Source organism: Anoplopoma fimbria, chromosome 7 (genome assembly GCF_027596085.1).
Source record: "Anoplopoma fimbria isolate UVic2021 breed Golden Eagle Sablefish chromosome 7, Afim_UVic_2022, whole genome shotgun sequence".
NCBI classification, from domain to species: Eukaryota; Metazoa; Chordata; class Actinopteri; order Perciformes; family Anoplopomatidae; genus Anoplopoma; species Anoplopoma fimbria.
In genome coordinates, this window is record NC_072455.1 from 10,820,413 (window position 1) to 10,847,375 (window position 26,963).

The following is a 26,963-nucleotide window of genomic DNA, read 5'->3' on the forward strand; positions in this document are numbered from 1 at the left end:
ACGGATGTGTGTGCGTGCTCTGATGTGCTTCTGTGTAAGCTGCCCGCTGTGCTGCGCTGTGTGACGGCGCTGCTGGCTGCCAGGGGCGGGGAGACGGCGGAGGACCGATCCCCCCGCCACTCCTCACCTTCGTGGTCGTCCTCCTCCTCGCTGCTGTCCACAGACTTCCTGCTCTTCTACTGTGCAGCCATGGCCCTGCTCTACGTCCTCTACTGCTACCTGTTACTCTAGAGGAGCAACGCTGTACCTAAATAATCACATGACTGATGAACTGCTCAACACGCTCACTGAACTCACACACACACACACACACGCACACACAGCTGCAGAGTGTGAGGCCAACACACACAGCTGCTCCCACAGTTGTCGTCTCAGACAATGCTCTGCAGTGTGTGTGTGTGTGTGTGTGTGTGTGTTTTCAGTGCCTTTAGAGACCTCCAGAGTGTGTGTTCACACTCCACAGCTGCACTGGTTGGATGTTTGAGCCATATAGAGCATGCAGCCAAGCACCTTTAAGAAACAATGAATACACTACAGCACTGACAGGAGGTGTGTAGAAAGCACTACACTGATACTGATGAGGATGAATACTACAGCAGAGACATGCCTTAACCTAGTTTAAACTTCACATGTAACGCACAGCACATTTGGAGGAAATGGGAGTTTTAACTGTTTGAGGCAGAGCTGCTCTCATTGGTTGAGACATCAATGGGTGGAGCAAAGGACCCCAATCCAAATGACATACTATACCTTTAATTTTTTACCGATGTGCACTTGTATACAAACTGCTGCAACGTAAGTTACAATGTTCATGTACTGGCCTGCAGACTTTGTGTCTGCATGGAAGATTCAGGTTGTAGCCACTAGAGAACAGATTTGAGCCCAATCATTGCTGGCACACACCTGAATAACTTCACTGAGAATATCTAAACATGGTGATGCATGATTGGGTAAATGTATCCATAAAATTGAGACCAAGAGCAGACAAGCTACATTTGTGTCTCTTCAGAACTGCTCTCCAATGTTGTTTGTTGCTGGCCTATGTTAACATCCAGATACTCTGCACCGTTAATATGTTTAGCTGTATCTCACAGAGACAGAGCACAACCTACGCTCTACATGCAGGAGATGTGCAAACAGGAGCATGGTTAAACTTAAAGGGGCACCAGTTGATTTTTATTGGCCACCTGGGGGCAGTGCAACAACATTAGACATATTATCACCTAAAGAATATGAAGCAGAAACTGAGCTTTATAATCTTTCAGTTTGAGTTATTCACTCTAAATAGTCTCTTTAGATGCTACAGGTTCCCCTGTGTCTGTCTGCGGTTAGCTGCTGAGCAGGTAGAGCACAGTGGCTTTAACGGAACTTTCTATCAGACAACAGAACAGTGATGTTTAAAGCGTGAGCCAAAAGAGGCTAAAAAGCTGCAGAGTTGGGGATAATTCTCTGTGGGTTGGTCCCTACGAGGGACCCCTCACAAACACTTTGAAATGTGACTCATTAATAGTATATCCGAATTTTTATTAATGTGTATTATGTATTTACCACAGCATATACCAACTGTACACTGGAAAAAATGACAAATACGCCAACATGCAGACAATACTTCAGTTTTACTTTCGAAGATTAGTTTAACCGGGTATGATAACATTGTACTCACCATGCTGAGATCTGGGAACATGGCAAAGTCACTATGAAGAAGTTCTAATGGGGCAGTCGGATGATCACACAGACTGAAAAAAGTAAAACTGGTTAGTTTATTTGGAAGAAAAAGGTGGCGACCTGCAGAATGATTACCCAAACTGTCCGTAGACATCCTTCACAGTTTACACACCAACTTCTCAAACATTAGTACTTGGGTAAGCTGCTTAACCGGGCTGCTGACCTCCTGACATTTATCATTTTTACCAATTCCATACGCTTAAAAGCAAACCCTGAGTTCTAACTAGATATCTCAGAAAACTTGATAAGACCGGATTGATTCATTATTTTTCAACCAGAGAAACTGTGGTTCTTTAGCTCTGCTCACCAAGTTTTAAAACTTGCGCTTATCTCTGCCCTCAGAGCAGCTCTTCCTCTGAGATATGTTAAACTCTGGGCTTCCTGTGTGGAGGCAGACCACTGAGAGAGAAGGAAGCCCAGACTGAACTGTGAATGTGAATTTTGGCCTTGAGACAGATGCAAGTGGGCTAAATGTGGAACCTGGATGTTACAGATCACAACAATGTGACAGTGAGACAGATGATACAGTGCCTCTTACTGACCACGGACTAAAACCTCTCCCAGATACTGCTCCTATTTTTATATGTCTGCTATGCTAACTGTGAGCAAGGGGGGGGGGAAATATCGCTGCATCGATCTCCCTCCACACTTCATGTGTCCAAACGGTACAAAGCCCCCCAGGAGGTGTGTGTAAAGTCTTTTTTTTTTGTCGTGGTTGCTGGGTCGCTTGACCAGCTGACTTCATGTTTGTATAAATGTAAACAGACTATTAAATTATTGCTTTTTTTTAATTTATTATATCTGTTCTGTTTTTGGTTATTTTTGTTTCAGAGGTGAGGCAGCAGAGGCGTCACTAAATTGGTTAGCTTTGTGAAATCAGTGTACGTGTTTTTAATCACACACGATGGCAAATTAGATCAATATTCAATTATTCAGAGTTAAAACAACATTGATTGTTTAAAAGTTTTCCCCTTCATTCGATTGGTAATAATTGATTCCCTGGGGGCTACACATTTAGCAGAGCATCAGAGTGCCTCTGCTGTTTCTACCTCGGCTGTTTCTGCTCAGAAGGTCAGTGTTTGCTGCTAAACACACATTGGAATCTGATTATAATGCTTATTGGACTGATATGGGGTTTGAAAGCCTTTAGTAATAGTCAGCTTATTGGGATTCAAACTGCAAAACCCTAATAATTCAGATAATTTATTGTTTTTACTCCTATAAAGGTCTCAAACAATATTTAAACCAGAGAGGGACACCATAACTTTCTACTGAAACTCTAATCTAGTAAAGCTAGGGGACCAGCATGACTTATTCATATCAGTTCCAAAATGTTAGAGGAAAATCAAATCAAGAAACAACCTACAATTTCATTTTTATAGGCTTTTCCCGTGTGACTGTGGAAAATATAATATCAACAGTACTGATATTTCCCCTTTTATCAGTAAACTATATGTTGGTCTAGCCCTACTCTAATGACAAGACTTTTTCTTAAAAAAATGGAGCTCCAAGTGTTTAATATTAAATAAATAAATACATTGTTTAAAATATATAACAGAGAATCCTGAAACCCTTTTATTTCATGATACTTTATCCCTTTTCATAACAGTGGTGGGTCCGGTCTCGTTCCCGCTGCCGGTCTGTGGCACAAATACTGCCGGATTTAGCCATTAGCTCCCGTTAGCTAGAGCAACGACAGTGCCAAGGGGTTTCTGAAGCAACAAACTAGCTGTAATTGCTAATAAACAGAACCAGTACTCATTGTATTTAGCTTAACAGAGCTACACCTCTACCTAGCTAGCTGGCTAACTAGCTGTGACTGAGGAGTGAAGTTAGCTAGCTCCTGCTGGTTTGAGCGACCACAGAAAGAGACAGAGTTTAGTCTGTTTCACATGAAAACTTTGTAAAGGGAACTCTGAATTAGCCAGTTAGCTGCTTCACTTTGATGCCCAGCAATAATAACAGCTGACAAACCAACCTAGCAAGTGAGCTGGCTACGTATGTAACATGTGCAGCCTTGTTAAGCTTAATTAAATCAGGGCTAGGTATTGTACTCTAACGGTATAATGTTTTGTTTTTTTACAGCATTAAATTCAATCTCCACTTTATTTTTCTGCCTCTAGTTGGTTGATTCAAAAGGACTTTAGCATCATCGTTGCTCCAGCTATCAGAGGCTAACTGTAGGATCAAGGCAAAATAAAAGCATCACTTAAAAAAAAATGCAAATTTGATAAAACAGACTTTTGAAATAAATGTATAACTGACTTATTACAAAATTATAATAAATAACATTTCATAGTACGTTTAGTTTTAAAATACAACAAATTCACAAATTATTGCTATGTGTATATATATTTCACACAATATATTAATGAATATTTATTTAATAATGTCTATTTGTTTATATAATATAAAAACATTTTGGGGCCCCACTCCTAAAAAGCCATTCTATCTAATTGCAATATAGTTTTCTAACTTGATTCAACAAGGTGTAAAGCACAGGTTAATTAAGTCCACTATCCAGTTAACTCTCACATCTCTGCTGTAGTCTGGAGGTCAGAATGTCCACTGTAAAAAGTCTCCCGTCCCACGTCTCCAGTTTTTTTTTAGCCTGCTGTTAAAATGAAATGTTTCAATTCAAAATGTATATTTTATAAATGAAACTGGATGAGCAACAAACAGTAATTCATTCACTGGCTTAGACAAAGCTATATTCTTTAATACCTTAGCGGGACAGAACTACAGTTGTATTTTATATTTATATGACAACCTTGTATTATTGAGAATAATTTTTGAGTTTATATAAATCTATATGTAAAGTTTTTTTTCATCCCACTGTAAAGACATAATTAAAAAACAACTTTGACCATGTGCTGTCTGTCTGCTTGCCTGCTGTTGTGCTTTTGCTAAATCAGCCAAGAACTTGAATGTAATCAGGGTCTCTGCCACTGCTCACCAACTTATTTTGACCAGAAAAAAAAAAAACATCAACTCAAGGTCCACTTACTTGCTTTTGGTGGAACTTTCAACTGCATCACATGGTCTTGAAAGGATGTTGAGTTTGCCCTGTTATAGATAAAGTATGACATTATTTAATTTATTTATTTAACTACTAAGACAAGTTAGATTTTGATTTCAAACTAAAGTTGACTAAAGGTTAAGCCTGATGATATTCTATTTTGTTCTGGTTGACAAATCCCATGTGCAGAACCAAAGCAACAATAAATGTATCTACTAACACGTAATCTCTATGCCATTCAGCTCCATTGTTATCCAGCCGCAAGATATTTTCTCTTCATTACATCAGGAATAGCATGTTTTAAGTCGGACAGGTGCAAATAATCAATATTGCACAGTTTGAAATGGATCCTATTTTCCAAATTTGTTTGTAAAGCCAAACATAAACTCTCCCTTTTATACACCCAGAGGTTTTTAATATTGCAAACAGTATACCGTATACAGTATCTGTGTGCACACCCTCTACAACTGTTCTCACCAACTGTATACAGTTTTCCCCTCACCAGCCACAGTGGGGCAGCAACTAGCTTAGACAAGCCAAACAAAGATGAGACAAAGACTTGTTTTCAGAGCCACTGACAGGCTGGACGCGTAAAAGGAAGAGACGGACTAACAAATTGTCGGTTTGGGTCTTTTCATGGGATTTCTTGTCAAAAGGACAGATATACAATAACACCAGACCTTTTCTCTTTAAATACACAAAAGTCAGTGGAAATTGGTGGAGTTGGAGAGGAAGAAAATCATGCACATATGCTCTCTGATCAGCACAGGACTGAGTTCATGATATGACTAACAGCTCAGTCTGATTACATTTCAGCTTTAAATCAATTTCCCATTGGAGCTTATGAAAGGTGGTCAAACCGTGAGCAGGCGTGCAGATGCCCTGTTGTCCACTGTGCCCTGTGCTCTAACCTCTTCAAAAGCTTGTGTGCTCTCCAAACAGCAGGTTTACCATGGTAACCTCCAGCTGGCCCATGTTGGAGCAGGTGAGTGTGTTGAGCCGAGTTCAGAGAACAAGAGCAGTCGGCCTGTGGGTTTGTATGGTGGGGGGGGGGGGCGGCACTCAGTACATAGTGCTGTCCCCCGTCAGGTTGTCCCTCTCTGCATCACTTCTGCAGTCAGCCTGCTGCTCGCACACACACCGCTGGAGCTATGAGTCAGTAGTTATTATTATAATGTCATGTGTATAGTCAAGTCTCAGCATTGATTATCTAGATTCAATCAGAGAAACGTACTGGGTAATATTGTTGTGGGTGAGCGAGATCATCTTCTGGGGTTTCGGGGGTCACTGAGGATCCAGGGGCCCATCTGTCAGTAACATTACATCGCAGCAGATATCAGCCCTGCAGGCGTGAAGACAAATCCATCCAAATTAATTTTGATGAAACATCTTATCAGGATAAACATGCAACAACGTAAAGTGTTAGCTGTTCGTGGTGGAGCTACTTTAACCATGATTGTCAAAAGAGTTCCCCAACAAAGACAAATTTTCAGCAAGATAAAAATAAATCTACGTTATATCCTCCAGGTTGATTTATATCAAAGACCCAAAGTTTAGTTTAAGACCCTGTGAGCTGAAGAAATACATGTCACTAAATGTTTCTGATCGTTAGACTGCTGGGTTACACTAAGTCCTTGATACATTCTTAGTCAGCTCAATGATTTACTAAATGAGGTAGCAGCAATAAAACTAAACAAATGTGAGAGCTTGAAGATACTCCTGTAAAGTGTAAATCTATTTCTAGGAAACATTTGAAGCACCATCCTTTCTAAAGCTAGAAAACACTATAACTTCTATCTTACAGTATAAGAGTTGTGGGGATAAAGTAATTTATCAAACTAGCTTTTCAGCTTTTCTAAGTATAGATATTTGTTTTCTGCTGCATTCTATGAGTAGTTTGTGTGCTGGAGTGTTGTTTTTATTTAGTAAAGTGTAAATCTCCACTTAAAGGCTCCATTTATAAAGAGGCTCAGAACAGCTGCTGCATCTGATTCCAGAACACATGAGAATTCACATTGTTAAAGGAATTTGTCATTCCAACACTATAATATAAGAGATGATGCATCATATGTAAAAAATTATTAATTTGATTATAAAGCAGAGTCAGTGTTGACTGGAAACGTGTCACACTATTCAATCTCCAGACTTGATTTGCTTTACGGTAGATTTTGGGAGGTTTATTGCTTAACTGTTGGAATTTGTTGAAGTGGTGACTATGCATTAAATGTATTCCTGTGTAGACCATAGAAATAGAATCGCAGTAGAACACACATGGCGTGGTTTGCTGTGGTCATTTGACCAGCTCCAAAGATGGTTATTGTTAGTTGTCATAGTGACAACTATGGGTAACAAAAAATAAGTAAGCAGGATCATTTTAGCTGACTAACATCAAGTTAGTCTGGATTAGTTGAGTCAGGTTTGATGAACAGGGCCCAGGTAACTATGGGATACGAGGCATTGACTAAAACTGGTGCATCCAGCCCATCTGACCCAAACTAACTATGACTATGTAAATACCTACAGAATTCATGACTGCTATGGTTTGAATGACACAAACACAAACCCTTCTTTTCCATCAAACATCACGATGTTGGTGTGGTTGTTTTTATTCGGACGCGCCTGCTTGCTTGTTCCGCGAGAAAGTAGAAGGAAGTCAGATTTAATAGATTTTCATTTCAGCTCTGGAGGCAATAAACACTCCAACATGGTGGGGATGTTTCTCATATCCATTGTATGGAATGGAATGAAATGATATGCTGTGCTACAGAATGCCAGTGAGCATGTCTCATAAATGAGTTAACCCTTCACCACCTGGTTGGCCTTTATATTCAGAAGAGAAGACAGCACTACTGCAGTGTCGATATGTGTTACAGTTAACAGAGAGGCTTTATTTTCAGCTTTTATGGGATTAAGTCTGGGTTGGATCTGTGCGTAGCAGGTATGACCATTAGCTTATGGAGGCTAACATTAGCTAATGTTGGCTAACTTTAGAAACCGTAGATGATGTTCTGCTGACTCTATGGGTCTTTTGTACATCATTATCCTGTGGTTATTATCACTAGCAAAAGCTACAGTCTCGCTTCAAATACAAAGCTGGTGTCAGGGCATATGTAACCTAGCTAAGCATAAAGAGGCAAACAACTAACCTAGCTGTCCAAAGTCCTAAATACATCTACCAACTTAGGCTGAAAAACCAGCCAGGCAAAGAGGGCAACTCTGAGGCAAAACAAATGCCAAATCAAGTCCTTTTCTTTATTTTGGCAATCTGAGTTCAAGAATCCTCAACACAGGCAGAGTACAGGCAGTTTCTACATTATTTCTCAATCTTGTGGGCTTGTCCTCTTTCAAAACGTATTTAAATGATCTATTTAATTTTGGTTTATGGTGCATATTATAAGTTGTATTCACTGAATTACCACAAACTAACTGAAATGCTGAAAACCAGTGAGTATTATTCCAGCAAAGCATTAGGATATATAGATGTCCAAATGTGTCTCTTACCTGCTCATTCTTTGCCTTGTCCCTTCCCAGGATTCCTTATGTTCCCCCCAACTCATCATGGAGGACGAGGGGCTGAGTCGTCTGGCCCAGACTGTCCAAGTGTTAGCCGACCTGGCCAACGTCTCCCAGCGGGTCCAAAAAACGGAAACGTCTGGGTCTGCTGGCTCAACGCAATGCTAGCACAGCATAGCTGCATCTGCATAGATTTAACTGTTTCACACCAAAGAGATCCATCTCAGGGCCAGTGTTTGTTTTTAGCATATTTAACTCGATTTAATTGACTGTACAGTTAGACCTACTGTGTCCAAAGATCAAATACATGGTAACAATAAAAATAATGTAAATGACTTCAAAGCCTTGCGTTGTCTTTTTTCATGTCTCGTTGTAAAGATTTAACTAAACAATTTAAAGGAATAGTTCAACACGCGCTTTTCTCAGAGATAAATGAGAAGACCAATGTCCATCTCATGGGTGTCAAGTACAGAGCTGGAGACTGATCTTGGTTAGCCTAGCTTAGTATAAAGACCGAAAGCAGGAGGAAACAGTTAGCATAGCTCGTAAAAACACATCAAGTGAGAAAATGATAAATTTGTGTATAGATAAAGCCATGTTACCCATCTAGCTAGCGAGCCAAAGTAACGGCTAAACACTGTGCGAGACGAGAACTCACTGATCGGTTTCTCACAAAACTAAATCTACGACAAACTGCAACTTTCTCAACGTGCCAAATCATCTTTTAAATTGACACGTCATATTTGTAATTCATGGCCGAGCATAACACACCTGAATATCAAACGGTCTACAGTCGAATTGCATTGTGGGTAATGTAGGTGCCAGGTTTTGACAAGAAGGATGCACGAAATCAAAAAGACAATACCTGGTTCTGCTGCATCTTTAATGAATGTAGACGTTAATAAGTGCATTTATCAAAAATGGTTGAATGACTCCTTTAATCCTTGGTGAAGTATAATTACAAAGCTAGCTTGTACCGAGGAAAAGCAGGATTACAGTCGTCTCCATACTACTTTGAACAGCATGTCAAATACTGGAGCAGCAGATAAGAGACAGGCAACCGGTTTGGACATGGTGGGGATTTGTTTCTGTAAAACATGTGAGCGAGTCGACCTGTGTCTCGTTCATTGCTGCCAAAGCGTAGCAAAAGTCCCAAATATAACTGCTGTTGCATTAAACATCCTGCACAGTGAATGGTGCAGCTGTGTCCTCTTTGGGCACCAATCACAACACTGACAGCGAGGGCCCTCCAAACCAAGGTTAGATTACATAGGAAGGATGAAACGTACTGCTGGAGTTAAAAAAAGAGACTTCTGATTTCAGATAACTGTGTAAATGATCGGGGTGAACATGAGTGCCACCTGTGCGTTAATGAGCGCGCATGCATGAAAATTAGCATTATCAACGCCCTGTATGACCGGAAGTGTTCATTCATAAACTTTGAGCCAAAGAATAAAACGATAACTTCAGAAGTTTTAAACCTGTTTAATGAAAAACTATACCTTTTAACAGCCTCAGCAGCAGAATTAAGAGACCTGCTAAAGCCACGGAATTAATACCGTGTCACCTGAGGGTCACTGGAATAAAGAAGAAATAGTGCAGTATGAAAATGGCTTAAAGAATAAGTTCCACTATATGTGATGTTCCCCTGGACAATGTCTTCCAAGAGCCTGAGGCTCTAAGGCATCCTAAAGAAGTAATTCAGCCGTGAAGCGTCTGGTTAAACTTCTCACTGACCTTATTACATACAGACACAAATTCACCTTCAATTAGTGCATCATTGAAGTCTCTAAGCAGAGTCAGACAAGAAGGTGTCAGTGTAATTTATATAGGATTTTCTAATGCAAATTGCTTTAAAGTTATTAAATATGCAATCCATTGGTAAAAAACTAATTTGGCACAACAGCAGACTAATGTCACATGACTCCACTCAGGAATTGTGTTCGTACCTAAGAGAAAATTCAAAATATGAGAAGAGACAAGTAAAATGTATTCTTTTTCTCAAAGAAATGTGTGAACAAGTGACATTTAAGATAGGTGTCGAAATTTAGACTACAATAAGTTTTAGCCCAGAACATTGTGTCCCACCCAACCCACTGTCCCGGGGAGTCCGAATTTATGGAAATGCCCTCTGTGTACATTTAACAAAATTGTGCCCTTCACTTTTGGCTCTAGAAAAACTTAATATATGGTTAGCAGACACCTGTCTCTGCACAGGGATCAAATCATTTAGATTTAAGCCGCCTGTGAGTAAAGGAAGGTTATTTGGTGTCCCACTGATCCCCCTCTCCCCTCTCTGCCTTGGGCACTTCTTATAGTAGATGTTGAGATGTTGCTGCTGAACTTAAAAAGTCACATTTTAATGCTGTGCTGTGTTCCACTGACCTCCATTGTATGGGTGAACCTGAGCTTTCCAGGACAAAGCTTGATAAGAGCCCAGCTGTTCCTCTGATTCTTTCTATGCATCATCACATACAGGCAGAGAAGAAGAGAGCGGCCTCCCTTTTATTAATCAGCTCTGGCTTTCATCACGAGTCAATTAGCAGCGCGGCCTAATTGACTATCATCTTAATGGCTCCATCCCGCTCCGCCTTGGAGGACCGTCTGCTGCCGGCTTATTGTCTCACGATTTCCATGCTCATGCTCGCACTTGTGCATGGAAATGTCGCCGGTCCGATTCCTGTCACGTTCGAGCTGATGCCCCCGCGAGGCCCGCCGCTAACCGACTGGAGAGGCAGTCTGACATTTGTGGGATGTAATTGAAGATGGGAGTGCACCCCCCACGCTCCGACAGAGATGGATATCCGCCGGCAGCGGATCCGTCCTGCTCCGTCAGCCCGCGGTGGGACGAGGCTGATAAAACACGGGCTCCTATCGGGGCTCTGGGTCGGTCTGTAACAGCCCACTCCTTTGTTATGTATGGAACATGTTATACGTCATAAGCTAAAACCAATGCAAAGATGAGAAACTGCTGTTTAGAAATATCAAAAGTGCAACAACATTTGGGGGTACTATATCCAAATTATTGAGTATACCTTTCAAAAAAAAATTGCTTAAAATTTAAATAAAACGTTTTTCACCAAAAGAAATGTATTTAAAAAACTGAAAAACAAAAGCATGTGACTATTTTTGGGTGTTTGTTTAGGTCACTTGTTTAGAATAAAAAGCAAATAATGGGTATTTAGCAGATTCACATCTGAGTTGAGTTTAAAAGATCAAAAGTGGAAGTAAAATATTCAATATAATAAAATAAATGAGAAAATGTTTTCAACAGAAAAAAAGACTGAGAAGAGAGAAATAAATGTATATAAACTACAGGCAAAAATAAATATTAGATCTCTGTCATCTAAGGGTGTACTCATAATCATATTGATTTATTTTGTCTTACTGAAACCTGGCTGTGTCATGAAGAGTACGTTAGCCTTAATGAATCAACTCCTCCAAGTTATATTAATACTCATATTCCTCGAGGCACAGGCCGAGGAGGTGGAGTAGCAGCTATCTTTGACTCAAGCCTATTAATAAACCCTAAACCTAAATTAAATTACAACTCATTTGAAAGCCTTGTTCTTAGTCTTTCAAACCCGAGCGGGAAAGCATTAAAGTCAATTTTATTTGTTATAGTGTATCGTGCACCAGGTGCGTATTCTGAATTCCTATCTGAATTCTCAGAGTTTTTATCTAGTTTAGTCCTTAAGACAGATAAAGTTATTATTGTAGGGGATTTTAATATTCATGTGGATGTGTATAATGATAGCCTTAGTACTGCGTTTAGTTTATTATTAGATTCTATTGGCTTCAGTGTGTACATAAACCGACTCACTGTTTTAACCATACCCTCGACCTTGTTCTGGTATATGGTATTGAAATAGAAAATGTAATTGTCTCTCAACAGAACTCTCTTTTATCGGACCATTATCTAATAACCTTTGAATTTTTTCTACCAGAGTGTACGCCATTAGGCAAAAGTTTCTACACTAGATGTCTATCTGATAGTGCTGTAGCTAAATTTAAAGAAGCGATTTCTTCAGGGTTTTATTCAGTACCATTGCTCAATATAACAGAGGACTCCTACGCTAACTTTAGCCCGTCTCAGATTGACCATCTTGTTGATAGTGCTGCATGCTCACTGCGAATGACACTAGACTCTATAGCTCCTCTAAAAAAGAAGCTAATAAAAGAAAGGAGGTTTGCTCCATGGTATAACCCTCAAACCCGCGATTTAAAGCAAAAAAAACTTGAAAGGATATGGCGTTCCACCAATGTGGATGAAGCGCGGTTAGTCTGGCGAGACAGTCTTAAAATATATAAGAAGGCACTCCGTAATGCTAGAGCAGCCTATTACTCAGCATTAATAGAGAAAAATAAGAACAACCCTAGGGTTCTCTTCAGCACTGTAGCCAGGCTGACAGAGAGTCACAGCTCTGTTGAGCCGTGTATTCCTATAAACCTCAGTAGTAGTGACTTCATGAACTTCTTTAATGATAAGATTCTAACTATTAGAGAAAAAATTTATAATCTACTGCCCTCAACCAGTACCGATCGATCCACAGCTGTAGAACCTGAAATATATTTAGATGGCTTTTCTCCCATCGACCTTCAACAATTGACTTTAACTATTTCTAAGTCTAAACCTTCCACCTGTCTCTTAGACCCGATTCCGACTAGGCTGCTTAAGTAAGTTTTACCTTTAGTTAGCAATTCTTTATTAGAAATTATCAATCTGTCTTTACTAACGGGCCATGTACCACAGGCCTTCAAACTAGCTGTAATTAAACCTCTTCTTAAGAAACCTACTCTTGATCCAGAGGTGTTGGCTAACTATAGACCTATATCTAACCTTCCGTTCCTCTCTAAGATCCTTGAGAAAGCAGTAGCAAATCAGCTCTGTGACTTTATGCATAACAATAGTTTATTTGAGGATTTTCAGTCAGGATTTAGAGTGAATCATAGCACAGAGACGGCACTGGTGAAATTACCAATGACCTTCTAATAGCTTCAGACAAAGGACTTGTCTCTGTACTTGTATTGCTAGACCTTAGTGCTGCATTTGATACCATTGATCACCAAATCTTATTACAGAGATTGGAGCATCTTATAGGCATTAAAGGAACCGCACTTAGCTGGTTTAAGTCGTATTTATCAGACCGATCTCAGTTTGTATATGTAAACAATGAAAGCTCGATGAAAACCAGGGTTAGTCACGGAGTTCCACAGGGGTCTGTTCTTGGACCTATTTTATTTACCTTATATATGCTTCCCTTGGGGAATATTATCAGAAAACACTCAGTAAACTTTCATTGTTATGCAGATGATACCCAGTTATATCTATCAATTAAGCCAGGCGAAACTAACCAGTTCTCTAAACTTCAAGCATGTCTTACGGACATAAAAACCTGGATGACCTGTAACTTCTTAATGTTAAACTCTGAAAAAACAGAAGTTATCCTACTAGGCCCAGATCACCTTCGAATTCAATTATCTAACGATATAGTTTCTCTAGATGGCATTGCTCTAGCATCCAGCACTACCGTTAAGAACCTTGGAGTTATCTTTGATCAGGATCTGTCTTTTAACTCTTATATAAAACAGATCTCAAGGACAGCCTTTTTTCATTTACGTAACATTGCGAAAATCAGGCAAATCCTGTCTCAAAGCGATGCAGAAAAACTAGTTCATGCATTTGTTACCTCTAGACTAGATTACTGTAACTCCTTATTATCAGGCTGCTCTAATAGGTCTCTTAGATCTTTACAGTTGATCCAGAATGCTGCAGCACGTGTTCTAACAAAAACTAAGAAAAGAGATCATATTACTCCAGTATTAGCTTCTCTGCACTGGCTCCCTGTTAAATCAAGAATAGAATTTAAAATTCTTTTACTTACCTACAAAGCTCTAACTGGCCAGGCACCGTCTTATCTTAAGGAACTTATAGTTCCATATTACCCAACTAGAAAGCTGCGCTCAATCAATGCAGGGTTACTTGTGGTTCCTAGAGTATATAAAAGTAGGATGGGAGCCAGAGCCTTCAGTTATCAGGCTCCTCTTCTGTGGAACCAGGTTCCAGTTTCAGTCCGGGGGCAGACACACTCACCACTTTCAAGAGCAGGCTTAAGACCTTCCTTTTTGATAGCGCTTATAGTTAGGGCTGGTTCAGGTTCGCCTTGGTCCAGCCCCTAGATATGCTGCTATATGCCTAGACAGCCGGGGACTACCTAGGATACGCTGAGCTCCTCTCTCCTCTTCTCTCCCTCCATCTTTATGTATTAATCTCCTATTTATGCACATTACTGATTTTGCTTCTTCCCCGGAGTTCTTGTGCTTTCTCGCCTCGCAGGTTCCCAGGAATCGGGGTTATATTTGGACTGTCATCGTGCCACCTACTGAGGCCCTGCTGACACCCACTACTACTACCACTATCATTATTAGTCACATTACTATTATTATTGCCTGTACTATTACACTTATTGACTTGCTTGTACCCTGGAGTCTTTGTGCTTTCTCGCTTCGCAGGCTTCTATAAATCGTGGCTGTACCTGGACCGTGGTCGTGCATCCTGCTACGGCCCTGCTGACACCGACTGCTACCACCATTATTATTACTAGTCACATTACTATTACTATTACCTGTACCATTAAGCATTTTAGCTTTACTTCCACCCTGAAGCCCTTTTGCTTTCTCGTTCTGCAGGTTTCCATGAATCGTTGTGGTACCTGGACCGTAGTCGTGCCTCCTGCTGTGAGCCGACTGACACCCACTGCTACTTCGATTATTATTATTAATCACATTACTATCCCTATTTTCATAACTATAATTCTACTGTAATAATTGCTGCTGTTATTATAAGTAGTCTTATTATATGAATCATTTATGTCATATACATTGAATGTGTTGTATCTCTGTTATGCTGTTCATTCTGTACACATGACATCTATTGCATTCTGTCCATCCTGGGAGAAGGATCCCTCCTCTGTTGCTCTCCCATAGGTTTCTTCCTTTTTTCTCCCTGTTAAAGGGTTTTTAGGGGAGTTTTTCCTGTGCCGATGTGAGGGAAGGACAGAGGATGTCGCATGTGCACAGATTGTAAAGCCCTCTGAGGCAAATTTGTAATTTGTGATTCTGGGCTATACAAAATAAACTGAATTGAATTGAATTGAAAAGCATGTGACCAACGGTTTCAGTTCAGTGTATACAACCAGAAGGCGCACTGGGGCTCCGTAAGCATGCAGAAATATGATGTAGAACCATTTAGGTTTGATCAAGAAAAACAATTACAGAAAAGAAAAACAAGCACTTACCACTGACATGCTTTCAACTGTGTGTTCCTCATCCAAATGTGGGTTGTAGAAAGCTGAGAATCACCTTCTCTACCATTTTGCAGCCATTCACCTCCAAAACATCAGGTGAACAGCATTTCTGTGTCAAATGCTGACTGTGCTGCTTGCAGAATGAACACAGTGCAGCTGTGGGCTGTCAACTGCCCGAGGCTAGAGATCAAGGCATTAGATGAGGAGAGCATGACTCCCTGTACAGATGATACAGGGAGGATGGGGCTAGTGTGTGTAAGGAGCTACAGCATCAAGGTTTCCACTGAGAGACCAACAGACAGGAAGTAGAAAATTATTTTATTATCACTGTTATGCGTCAAAAACAAATCCATGGAAAAAGTCCATTCACCTAAAATCTAAACTTGATTGGATTGGGGAACATGGAGAACCACTGATCAGTGTATTAAAGCAGGTATTGAATGTCTCACTGTGCTTCCACCAACTTCAATTACTAATCTCATCAACATCCAGAAAGAGTCTGCAACTTCAAATTCACTTCACCTCCTTTCCCCTTATCTGCTTTATTCTCTAACAAGTTTTGTGAGCAGCAGCAGGGACTCATCGTCTGTGGTGAATTCGGTTCATGTAGAATCCAGACTCCTCATGTCCCTGCTGTAAGGGATTTCTGTGTCTGCAGCTCACCGTCCATAAGTGGGGTGTCATATGAGGTGGGTGAAGGGGTTATGGGTGAGTCCTGAAGTTAGTCCTCTTCCTCCTCATATGGGGATCGTCTGGTTGGAGATGAGGATGGAACCTGAAACCTGCACCTGGAAGAAACAGACAACAAAACTTGTTTTCCTATTGGACCATCTTGACCCCTGAGTTAGTGATCATCAGCATTTTTTTTGATTCCAAAAGTATCACAAAACATGAAAGGTGCACTCAGTAGATGGCAGATATCCACTAGGTATTTTTCTTAATATTTATGGCAGACTAGATTAGGACATTTTTTTATGATATATATATTTTTTATGGCATACTACAAGATATTTTTGTTGCTTATCATACTATGACATATTTTATGACATACTACATTATTAATTATGTATGGAATCCTATACTATTTATGACACACTGTACTATGACATTTTTACTATATTTTATGACATACTATACCTATCAAATTTTATGACATTTTCATGGAATACTATACTATGAAATTTGTTATGTCATTTTTATGACACACTATACCAGGGATGGGCAATTGTTTTCCTGGGGGGCCACGTGAGAAATACGGATTGTTTGTGGGGGAAAAACAAAATATTGTCATGCATAACCTCCTTATTTCATCACTAGATCAAATCATAGAAAACATACCGTACACTTATTTTCAGCCATCCATAGGTAGTAACTTACTCAGTGTGAGGAATCAAGTCTGATGTGCTTGAATAGTGAATCCAGACTTGTTAAACAGTCTACATTTGTCGTCAACCTCACGCTTTTTACCACTCATTCGTAGCAGATGAATCCAAAGTGAACCTCTATTACATTTTAATGACACACTATACACACTATGACATTTGTATAGTGTACATTTTTTGACAAACTCTACATTTTTATAGCACAATATACTATGACACAATATACTATGACATTTGCATGACATACTATACATTTTTTAAGACTTTTATTGGCATACTATACTATGACATTTTAAATGACATTTTCATGTCACACTATACTTTGTCATTTTAAATGACATTTTCGTCACACTTTACACACATATAGTACACATATAGAGAGAGACAGAGATTGCTTTATGCTTAGGTATGGCATGGTAGTGACTAAGTACCAAATAAGATAAAAACACCTGGTTTAACACTGTCTATCATCATTGAATATGTAATGGATTTTGGAATTCTGTTTCATCAATATCAGTTTATTCTGTATGTCAGTAATATCGGATTATTTGGGGAGCTGCTTATTGCAGAGGAGGGGTACAGATAAATTATCTAATTTCTCTTGGGAAGGTCTGCTTTGAAACTTAAGTTGGAGCTTAGATAATATCAAGCCTTTTACAATGAAAGTGTTTCCTCTTACTTTAATATTCTTTCCTCCATTAACAATTGAAATGCTGCCAGTTTAAAGTAATTTGGTTCCACTGATGTTAGTTTAGTTAAATCTTCTACAGTCAACAGCTGAATGTGAGAGAGTCTTACAGAATAACACAGGGTTCTGTGTCATCTCCTCAGCTGACCATATAATTATAATAGAGAAAAAGCATCATACCTGCACTGAAGTCCTTCTGTGAGCAGGTGGCTCTGACCCGAACACAAACCTGCTGCCTCGGCCGCAGGTTGTCAGGGGGCAAAGGGTCATGATCTGTCAGCAACAGAGGAAGAGAAGTCTGTCACAGCAGTGCCATATCGCCACAGACTACGTGCAGGCAGAGTGTTGCCGACTCTGTGCTGGAACTAAACTGACCGGAGAGTCTCCAGTCTCCAGCAGCAGGAAAACGTTGACCTGGAGGAGGACGAGGCTGCACGGGGAGGAGAGAGGGAAAGTGAGTGACTCCAGCAGCAGCTGCATTCTGCTGCCTGTTGGTGATGCATGGACTGATCCATAGCTGGAACGAATAGACGTACAGGAGAACAAGATTAGGGTTGGTCTCAATAGAAATGACCTGGTTGTCATTAGAAAAACAAAACAAAACCAAGACTTACAAAATACACTAAGCTCTATATTTCACTTTGTGTGTGTCACATTTATGGCAGAGAGAGATGAGTTAATTTAAAGTTAAATCATTCTAAACCTGTGTGAACTGAAGCTTGAGCTAGCTCTTGTAAAGTGTGAACTTGCACACAATGCTAATAAATATATATCTGCCATTACACACTATATTTCAATCAGGAGAGACTTCAATAAATTTTAACAATAATGTATTACACATCAGAAATTAATATTGCAAAGTCTTTGGCGATTGGAAATCGTCTAACAGAGGGACAGTGATGCTGAGGTCAGACAGGTACATTCCCCCCTGGAGTCCAGACACTGGTGGTGGTGGTGATGTAGTGAGTCGTTGCATCCGATGATGAATGAGGAGCATGACTGTGATGCCGACTGGAGGTGAGTGGGGTGGAGGAGGGTCCATCTGATCGTGCTGAAATGACAACTGACAGCAGCAGAGAGGAGAACATTTCTGAAGTTTGACAGCAACGATGTGATTGGCTAAAGGAAACCATGGCAGACTCTGGTTGGTTAACTTTAAGTGAAACCCACAATCAGCTGATAGACTAGTCATGTGGGGAGAGTGACTGGGATTATGAATGACAAGGAGCGTAAAGATAGTGTTTCTGACTGAATTTACGCTAAGCTTCATTTAAAACAAGTTCAACTGTTCCTTGGCTCCATAACATTTTAATAATGGAGCTGCCTGACACCGACTGGAGTAAATATTTATCCAGTCCAGTTTGTTTTGTATCCAGTTCTGCTAAAAAATTGTGAATCATACAAATATCTTTCATTTTGTTGATTGGATTAAGCTCCGTGGAAGTTTAATTGAGAAAAATCAGCAAAATGCACTTTTTTCTCCTGTGATTGTCCTGCACTGTCCCACATTTAACAGACAAAGCGGGAAGTCGCCTCTTATCAAAACTATTACACCAATAACTGACTGTCTCAAGAGAAAGGTCTCAGTGTCTCAACCAGGAAGTAAAGATGATAATATTTAAAGGCATTGAAGCCCTTTCTTCACAGTTGATCTCTGGCCTCATAGACACAATTTCCTGTCAAACCAACAGTTTCTTCACATGGGAGATTTCTATATATTTTTTTTTTATCTGAGCTCTTTTCACTGAAGATTTCAGTTCTGTTCATAAATCAGGATGTAGCAGCACTTAAATCAACATGTGCTGTTTTGTTTTTGTTGCCAGCACTGTCAGTCAAATGTGATCAATCCACAAAGTCCTGAAGATGCTTTTGATTGTAAACTCTCTATAAATAATATAAAGGATGTTTTCCCCCTTAAACTTTAATTTTAATTATTAAGTTATGAGTATTCAATTAAAAATATAAATACTTGTAAAAACTAATTTTCAGGAGATTTAGGTAAAGAAACAACATATGAGCAATTAACAGATATTGATGACATTCCTGTGCTGATTGCTAGTACACCAACACAAATAACTTGAATGAGCAAGGTAGGAAATGTAAGGAAATAAATCTAAACTGTCCCAGTGGGAAAACCACAAAAATATAGTTACAGGATGCAGCCAAGAAAAATAGAATATGGATAGAAGTGAAGAAAATGCAGCAGTGGAATTTATGAAAAAAAAGAGTAATATTAAAATATACTAAACACATAAGAAAATTCAAACAGCAGCTGAGAAATCAAAGCATGACCAGGTCTAGTACTCCCTCTGGTTGATTAAAGGTTTTTAGAACTCTCAAAGGTTCATTATTAGATATTGTGAATTGGCCAGCAGGTGAAGGCTCTGAATGATGGCTGAATACTGTACTGATGCAATCAGTGGACCCTGACAAGTGGTAGACGTGTCTGATTGCCAAGTACAGCAATAAAAAAATATAAAATGCTTGAGGGAAAATAGCAGACACTGGGCTTGTAGGAATTTAAAGGTGGCAGAACTGCTTTCCAGGAGAGGCTTGTTGATAAAACTGCCTTGTGTTTCAGAAATATTGAATTCCATTTCATGATAGAGATAATGAAAATGTGTAGTCGTATTTAAGCTTCACTGAGCAATAGCATAAAAGTTCTGTCCACAAGAAATCAAACTGTTGTGGGAACGCCATCTGGAGACATTCAAGCCAGCATTCTTATGTAAAACTAATCAGCAGTTTTATTAGCATCAATCACAGAGCAGCTGCAGCTGAGAGGCACTGAAGCTGTAGGTTCCACACACAGGGAGTGACCAAACTGAACTTAAACCTGGGAGAGAAAATGTTGGTGAACTTTGACGCACACATCTGAACCGTAAACCTGCAAAGCATGCCTCAATGGTTGACTGTTGGAAAAAAGGGACGTTAACAGAGGCAGCCTGCTCACTGTCATGCTCAAACCCGGTGTAATGTGGTGAGACGGCAACTGTCCACACTTCACTGAGGTTTATCTGTGGGTGGCATTTAAAGGAATGGTTCTTCCTCATTAGATAAAGGTTGACTGAGTAGATCTGCATTAGCTTCTCAAATCCCTGTTTGATCATCAGAGCTAGTGACGGGGGCCGGTGTGGATGGATTGCTGCTGGTGGTGATGTCCGGACTTGGAGGTAGAAATGTACGATAAAGAAGTTCAGCTTCCAGAGCAACGTGCACAGATTCTGCAGTGATTCCCTGAAGCTGTTGGAATCCAATTTCCATCCCTTTCAATCACCTGATCCTTAGGCTGCTGGTATTATCATCGTCATCCTGAGTTTAGTGTCCCATTGTGGAGAAACATGTAGTTCGTGAAGCCTCCTACCTTCACAAGAACAGGGTACAAATGTCTGCTAAGGAGAAAACTATCAGAGCTACAGCACAACAAGAGAAGTAATCAGGACTAAAGTGAACCGGATCAGGACTGAAAGCGTCGCAGTCTTTTGTAGTCCCTAGTTACCACGTTTTTCACTCACTTGTACAGATCCTTGTGGTTTTATTTATTTTAATATTGCTAATCTAATGAACTGCCTGTGAAAAAACGATTGAGAACAGCTGCTCGGCCGGCAGCAGGAATACCTGCACAGATATAATATTGAGGTGGCTGGATGGAACATTTTAACATATCGCCATCCCTAATGTGTCGCAGTGTGTCTTCAGTGATAATCAGCTCTTTGTAGAGTTATTATTGCCTATGTATGCCTGTTTCCTGTCCCTCAGTACACTTCTACCAACTTTTCCCACCTTGATCATGGATATCATTTTTTTTAACCTAACCTTTATCCATTCAAGTGTCAGTGTCAGTTGAGAGCCAAGCCTCTTTTTTGCAGGTATTCCCAGACTACACTCACACCTGGAAGCTGCCCAGTACAAGCACAGCCTGATCTGATGGCTGCTGAGCAGCTCCACTAAGGCAGATGGGGGTATTATATGCCTGGTTAAGGTGGTAGTAATGAGGGAGTGTCTCTCTTTACCCATCCAGATGTATCTTGCCTGTCAGGAGATGTAAATGACGCTTAGCACAAGTTCAGTCAGGAAGATTCTTTATGCTCTTATTTATTCACAAACTCCTCTGTCTCTCAAGCTTCTACTCCTTCAGCTGACTAATGGTGCTCACTCTAAATTAAACCAACCAGATTGTATTTTACCACGATCCGCCTTAAGCCGATCATATAGTTGCTGTCCAACTTCAATAAAACACTGTTCTCCTCTCTGCTGCTGTTCTAATAGAAACAGACTCTTCTTCCCCATTCACCTCCAGACTTCATCGCGTCCAGAGCACACTGTTCTTTTCTTTCCACTGAGCTCATCACATCCCATCAACCAGCTCTTCATTCAACTCTCTTTATCTCACCAATACCACTTCTCTAACCTCCAGGCCATCACTGAACCTCAGCTCACCAGTCTGTTCACACAGCTACACGCCTACAGATTCTGTTTGAGCTTGATGCTTGAGCTTGATGCTTTTGCTCAGATATTTACTGTGAACTGTGGAACTTTATACAAACCAGTGTAGATTTCTAAATAACACACAAACAGGTGAGCTTGTAGGAAGGAACTGCATGTATCTTCTATCTATTAAATGCTAAAACCATGCCATGGGGTGTTTTGTGTACAGTAGGCTCATGAACATCAACAAAAAGAGACTAAACTTTCAAATTGTTGACAAAATGTAGAGGTCAAAACTTTCTGAAAAAAAACCTCACACACAGTTTGATGACATCTCCTTGACCTGCTGTATTTTTTAAAATAAAGTATGTAGCTGCCACTATGTGGAGGCAGAAGTCCACAGTTTTGGAGAGAATAATAAGGAAAAAGTGTAAGTGTAAGGGTTTCAATCAGTCACCTATATAGCGGTGACCAGCGGTCTGTGCAGGCTGATTGGCCGGCTGTGTCGGCACCAGCAGGGGTGTGCAGATCACTGCTCTGTCTTCAGTCCACATACAAGACAAAAACACAAAGCTTTGGGTTGACGTTGCAATCCACATCAGATATTTGTCATCCTTTGCCTAGAAAAACCCACATTAAGACCTTTAAAAACCAACCACAGACACAAATAGGTCTCTTGATAATGTGTATTTAAAATACATTATAAATGATATATGGTTAATTAACTTCACATAATTATGGTCTTGAGAGCTCACACAAATTTATTTTAAAGGTTTATAACTCTTTTCAAAAAAATTGAAATGGTCCCAAAACAGACGGAAAATTGACGACTTAAGTCTGCCTTGCCCATTGGTCTTTATTCCAACGCAATCAGACCTCTATTCATTTTCCTTCCCTTCTCCACTGTATTTCTTACCTCTTCCCAAAATAGATGGAACTTTATGCATCACCAAACCCAGTTTGACAAAGTCCCCTCACCTGGTGTATAATGGTATGTTTCTGCTGTGTGGTTAATGTGACGTGTTCACATTAACATGTTGTTCTGTACATACACTGTGTGAGTATAAGCCGATCCCAATTCCTCCACTCTTACATCTGTTTCTAGGTCTTCTTCTGTTCTGAAATTATAATCCGTCCTCTGAGGAACTTGATGACAATAGACCTAATGCAAGAGCGTGTGAACAGCCAGGCAGCTCACAGTCCAGGAACGGGTGCAGTGAGTGTTTTGAACGAGAGCCATAAAGCCAGTAGGATACTGGTTGACCAGTCACAACCGGCTCAATGTCTCTTCAGAAAGCTCCCATCAGACCGTCTGCTCCATCAGGTCCACAACCTTCTGACACCTGAACAGTCAGCACAACCCTCCGTCCAATATTTGTCAGGACTGTGCTGTATGAGCAAATGTAGTATTATGCAGCATATTTATTATCTTTAAACATTTTATCATTCTGTATATAAGTATTCTATTTAACTTTAAATATTTCTAACTTAACCATTTAACTTTCTTGTTTGTGTACATTGTACATTTGGCAAACAAAGAGATTTTGATTCTAAACTCTGATAACAATTTTGGTCAGACTCTCCTTAGTCCCTTTTTTAGGAGAGATTTTAGGGGTATAATTACCGCCTTTTAATTTTCCATAATGTAATTTCTTAAATTGAAGAAAAAACGTTTTATTTGTCAAACAGGCTTTTAGGGTAGGTTGATCAGCCTGATGTATGAACTAAAAGTCTTAGTAAAATGCAAGTAGACACATTTTATCTCAGTAATGTAATGTATTTCAGAAACAGCTACTAGAGGGATTTAAATCAAAGCCCCGATCACGAGAGGCGTTGCTAGATACGCATTGCGCTCAAAATCATTCTTCCCATTTTGTGCAGTGCATGACTTTTTAAAAGTTAAAATATTCTCAACTTTCAGTGCCGGCAATAAATCGCAGTGCGTCAGTGTCACATTTGTCCCAGGCTAGTTAACCATTGACTTTGTTTTGATGCTGGCAGATGAAGTAGTGATGGACAAAGGCAGCAACAGACACATGGTTGATATTTTAAATCCTCCTCATTCAGAAGCACGAGCTCTGCACTGAATCCATTTTTTCGCTGTTATTTACGTTTGATCGCTTAGTTGCACCCTCTAAAGTAATTCAATGTGTATCTGTATTTTGTTGTGGTCCCTTTAATAATTACAGGCTGTCAGTTATAGGAAGTTATGTCATGTGACTAGTAATAAGAAAGTAAGTGAGAGCTGAATTAATAAAATTTATATTAGATTATTATTGTATGGTGTATGGATCAGCAGCAAGCACATCTCTCAAAAAAATGGATCATATTCAATATCAGGCAATGAGATTATGCACTGGTGCCTTTAAAACAACCCTGACGGCTGTATTACAGGTGGAAATGGGAGAAATGCCGCTAGAATTAAGAAGAACACAGCTAGCATTGAGTTATTGGGCTAATCTACAGGGCCACAGTAAAGAACATCCAACACAGGAAACTTTAAAACCTTGATGGGAAAAGGAGAGGAGGAAGACAAGAAGCTTTGGATGGACATTATCACAAAAAGCAACAGAACTTAACATGGATCAATTCAATTTCAATCCAACAGTACCATTGCCAGCAATAGCACCATGGATACTTCCTGAAGCCACAATAGACTTTGCTTTATTAAAAAAGAAGAACAAGGGCAGAGGGGGTATGTCATATTTACATACAATACAGGCACATATTGACAGTTATCACGGTTATGTCCAGGTTTTCACTGATGGATTATCAGTGCACACAAGGGAAATGTTGGCAGTATTGTAAGCACTACAATGGATAGAGGACACAAGACCAGTGAGGGCAATGATTTGTTCAGATTCAAGTTCATCAGTAGCCAGCTTACAGAACAGCCATTCAGACAGCAGACCAGAAATTCTTAGCAAAATACAACAAACATTATATAGAATTCCAATGATGGGTCTGAGAGTAGTATTCCTATGAGTATACTACTTTTGTATGGCGCACAAAAAAATATGCCATAAATTACATTTGAAGGTAAACTGTAAAAGAATCAACAAGTAGAAGGGCCAGTTGCATAAAACGGAATCTTTGGATGGAATTTGTAACAATTCACCTAACTATGAAACCTAAGGGGAAAAGTAGGTATGCTAAATCTGATACCTGGTGTGCAGCGGCTGCATCCTTCGGAGGGTGTATTTGTAGACCGATTGCGTCACAGCGGCCGCGGCGAGGCTGTCCCATTTAAAAGACTCCTCCTAATGCGGCCATCAAATGCGGCCTACTTTTCCCAGATTTGGAGGGTACAACTGATGGATCCTTCCCAACATATCCCAAGATTCATTGCGTGCCGGTGAAGTCGATTTTTTTTTTTCAATCGGCATGGCGACTAGTGGACCAGCGACGGGATAATTCACATTTAAATGTATTTGGGTTTTAACTGACGTGAATATTTACAGATACAAGTGTTAAAACTAAAAACAAGGAACCTGATCAGATCACACTTGTGTTAAAATGATCGGTTAATTTACGTGACACTATTAACTAACCATCTGACGCTACAGAGAGCCGCTGCGCTATTTATAGCTGCTGGTCCACTTTAATCTTTTAACTTAGCTTTACCTCTTTTAGGACAACCGCAGCTGGTTGCTAGGAGACGGGAGCGGGAAAAGAGTGGGGGTGCGAATAGCGGGTGACGCAAACAGGAAATCCTCTGTCGACCAGACCGTCTCATTTCGGGAACCGCTCAGTCCAGCCTTCGCGGTATTCAAAGAACCTGGCCGACGTAGACCGTGAAGGCTGGTTCCTCCGTGATGAAAACAATGGTGATCAACGGCCAGGTTGGTGGCAGAGTTGTCAAATCCCACTGTGTGGGGGTTCATGGATCATAAGAACACTGATGTCTGTCACCAAGCAACTGGGTCTTGTTGAGTGTTAAACTACATAAAATGGATGTTTATATATTACTTAGTTTTGTCATGTAGTTTTTTGGCGACCTGACAAAGTGGGAAGTACTGTCCTAAAAACCAAAGCGCTGCATTTATATGAAGTGTATACCTAAATGTATATGACACCATACAGATTCATCATCTTGATTTATTTTAGGGAGAAAACCTGGAGTTGGACAGACACTCAAAGACTCTGCTGCTCCACGCTTTGAATGAGCCAGCAGCTCAAGGACTGTATTCCTTTGTAAAGGATCAGTTGATCCCTGCTGACCTGTGCCTAATGTTACTTGTGCATAAGAAGATCCACAGGCAGGTTTTGCTTTTCCAAAAGAGAAACCTTTTCTTCCACCAGGTGGAGCAGGAGGTATGAGATCAATACCACAGTCCTTGGTTTTCCTTCTAATTAAATAATATTCCTAGCTGAGCTGTCATATTTGACCTCAGGTCACATTGCTGACGACATCCCTGAAACAGCTGAGAGAGCAGCATAGTCAAGGATTGCTGGCAGGCACGTCTCCAATCAGAGACTGGTGTGAAGCCTCTGCAGGATGGGATCGCTGCATACTTGATGCTGTCAGGGATAGACTCTCTCCAGACAGACTGTGACAAACTCTGCGGAGTGTGAAGATGCTGAGATGAGGACACTGGCAGAGCAGTTCCTAAGACTGAGGGAGTCTGTCTTGTGTCAGAGTGGACTCCTTCACACTGATAGTGAGAAGTCCTAATCTGAGGGTACTGTATACCAGTTACATCAACTGCATTATTACCAGAACAAATCCCAGGGGGAGGTGCTTCTGTATCCTGTATCCCACCCTGAGCCTTGTAGCTGCAATCTCCCTCACAGCCCCTGTCCAGACTGCAGATGTGGAGAGGCTATTTTTGCAGTCAGTGTTATAATATATGAATGAGAACACCATGACTAGTCATGTGTGAATCAGAACAATGTTTCTC

General features: G+C 40.2%; 1 protein-coding gene and 1 pseudogene across 1 annotated transcript in view; one reads left to right on the forward strand and one right to left on the reverse strand.

The window, feature by feature from the left end:
* lrch4 (leucine-rich repeats and calponin homology (CH) domain containing 4) overlaps nucleotides 1-4,596 on the forward strand; it is a 44,571-nt gene extending 39,975 nt beyond the window's left edge. The window contains exon 18 of the mRNA XM_054600925.1: nucleotides 1-4,596. Coding sequence (XP_054456900.1) covers nucleotides 1-231 — 231 coding nt within the window. The 3' untranslated portion in view covers nucleotides 232-4,596.
* Nucleotides 4,113-26,963, reverse strand: part of LOC129093150 (uncharacterized) — a 25,390-nt pseudogene continuing 2,539 nt past the window's right edge.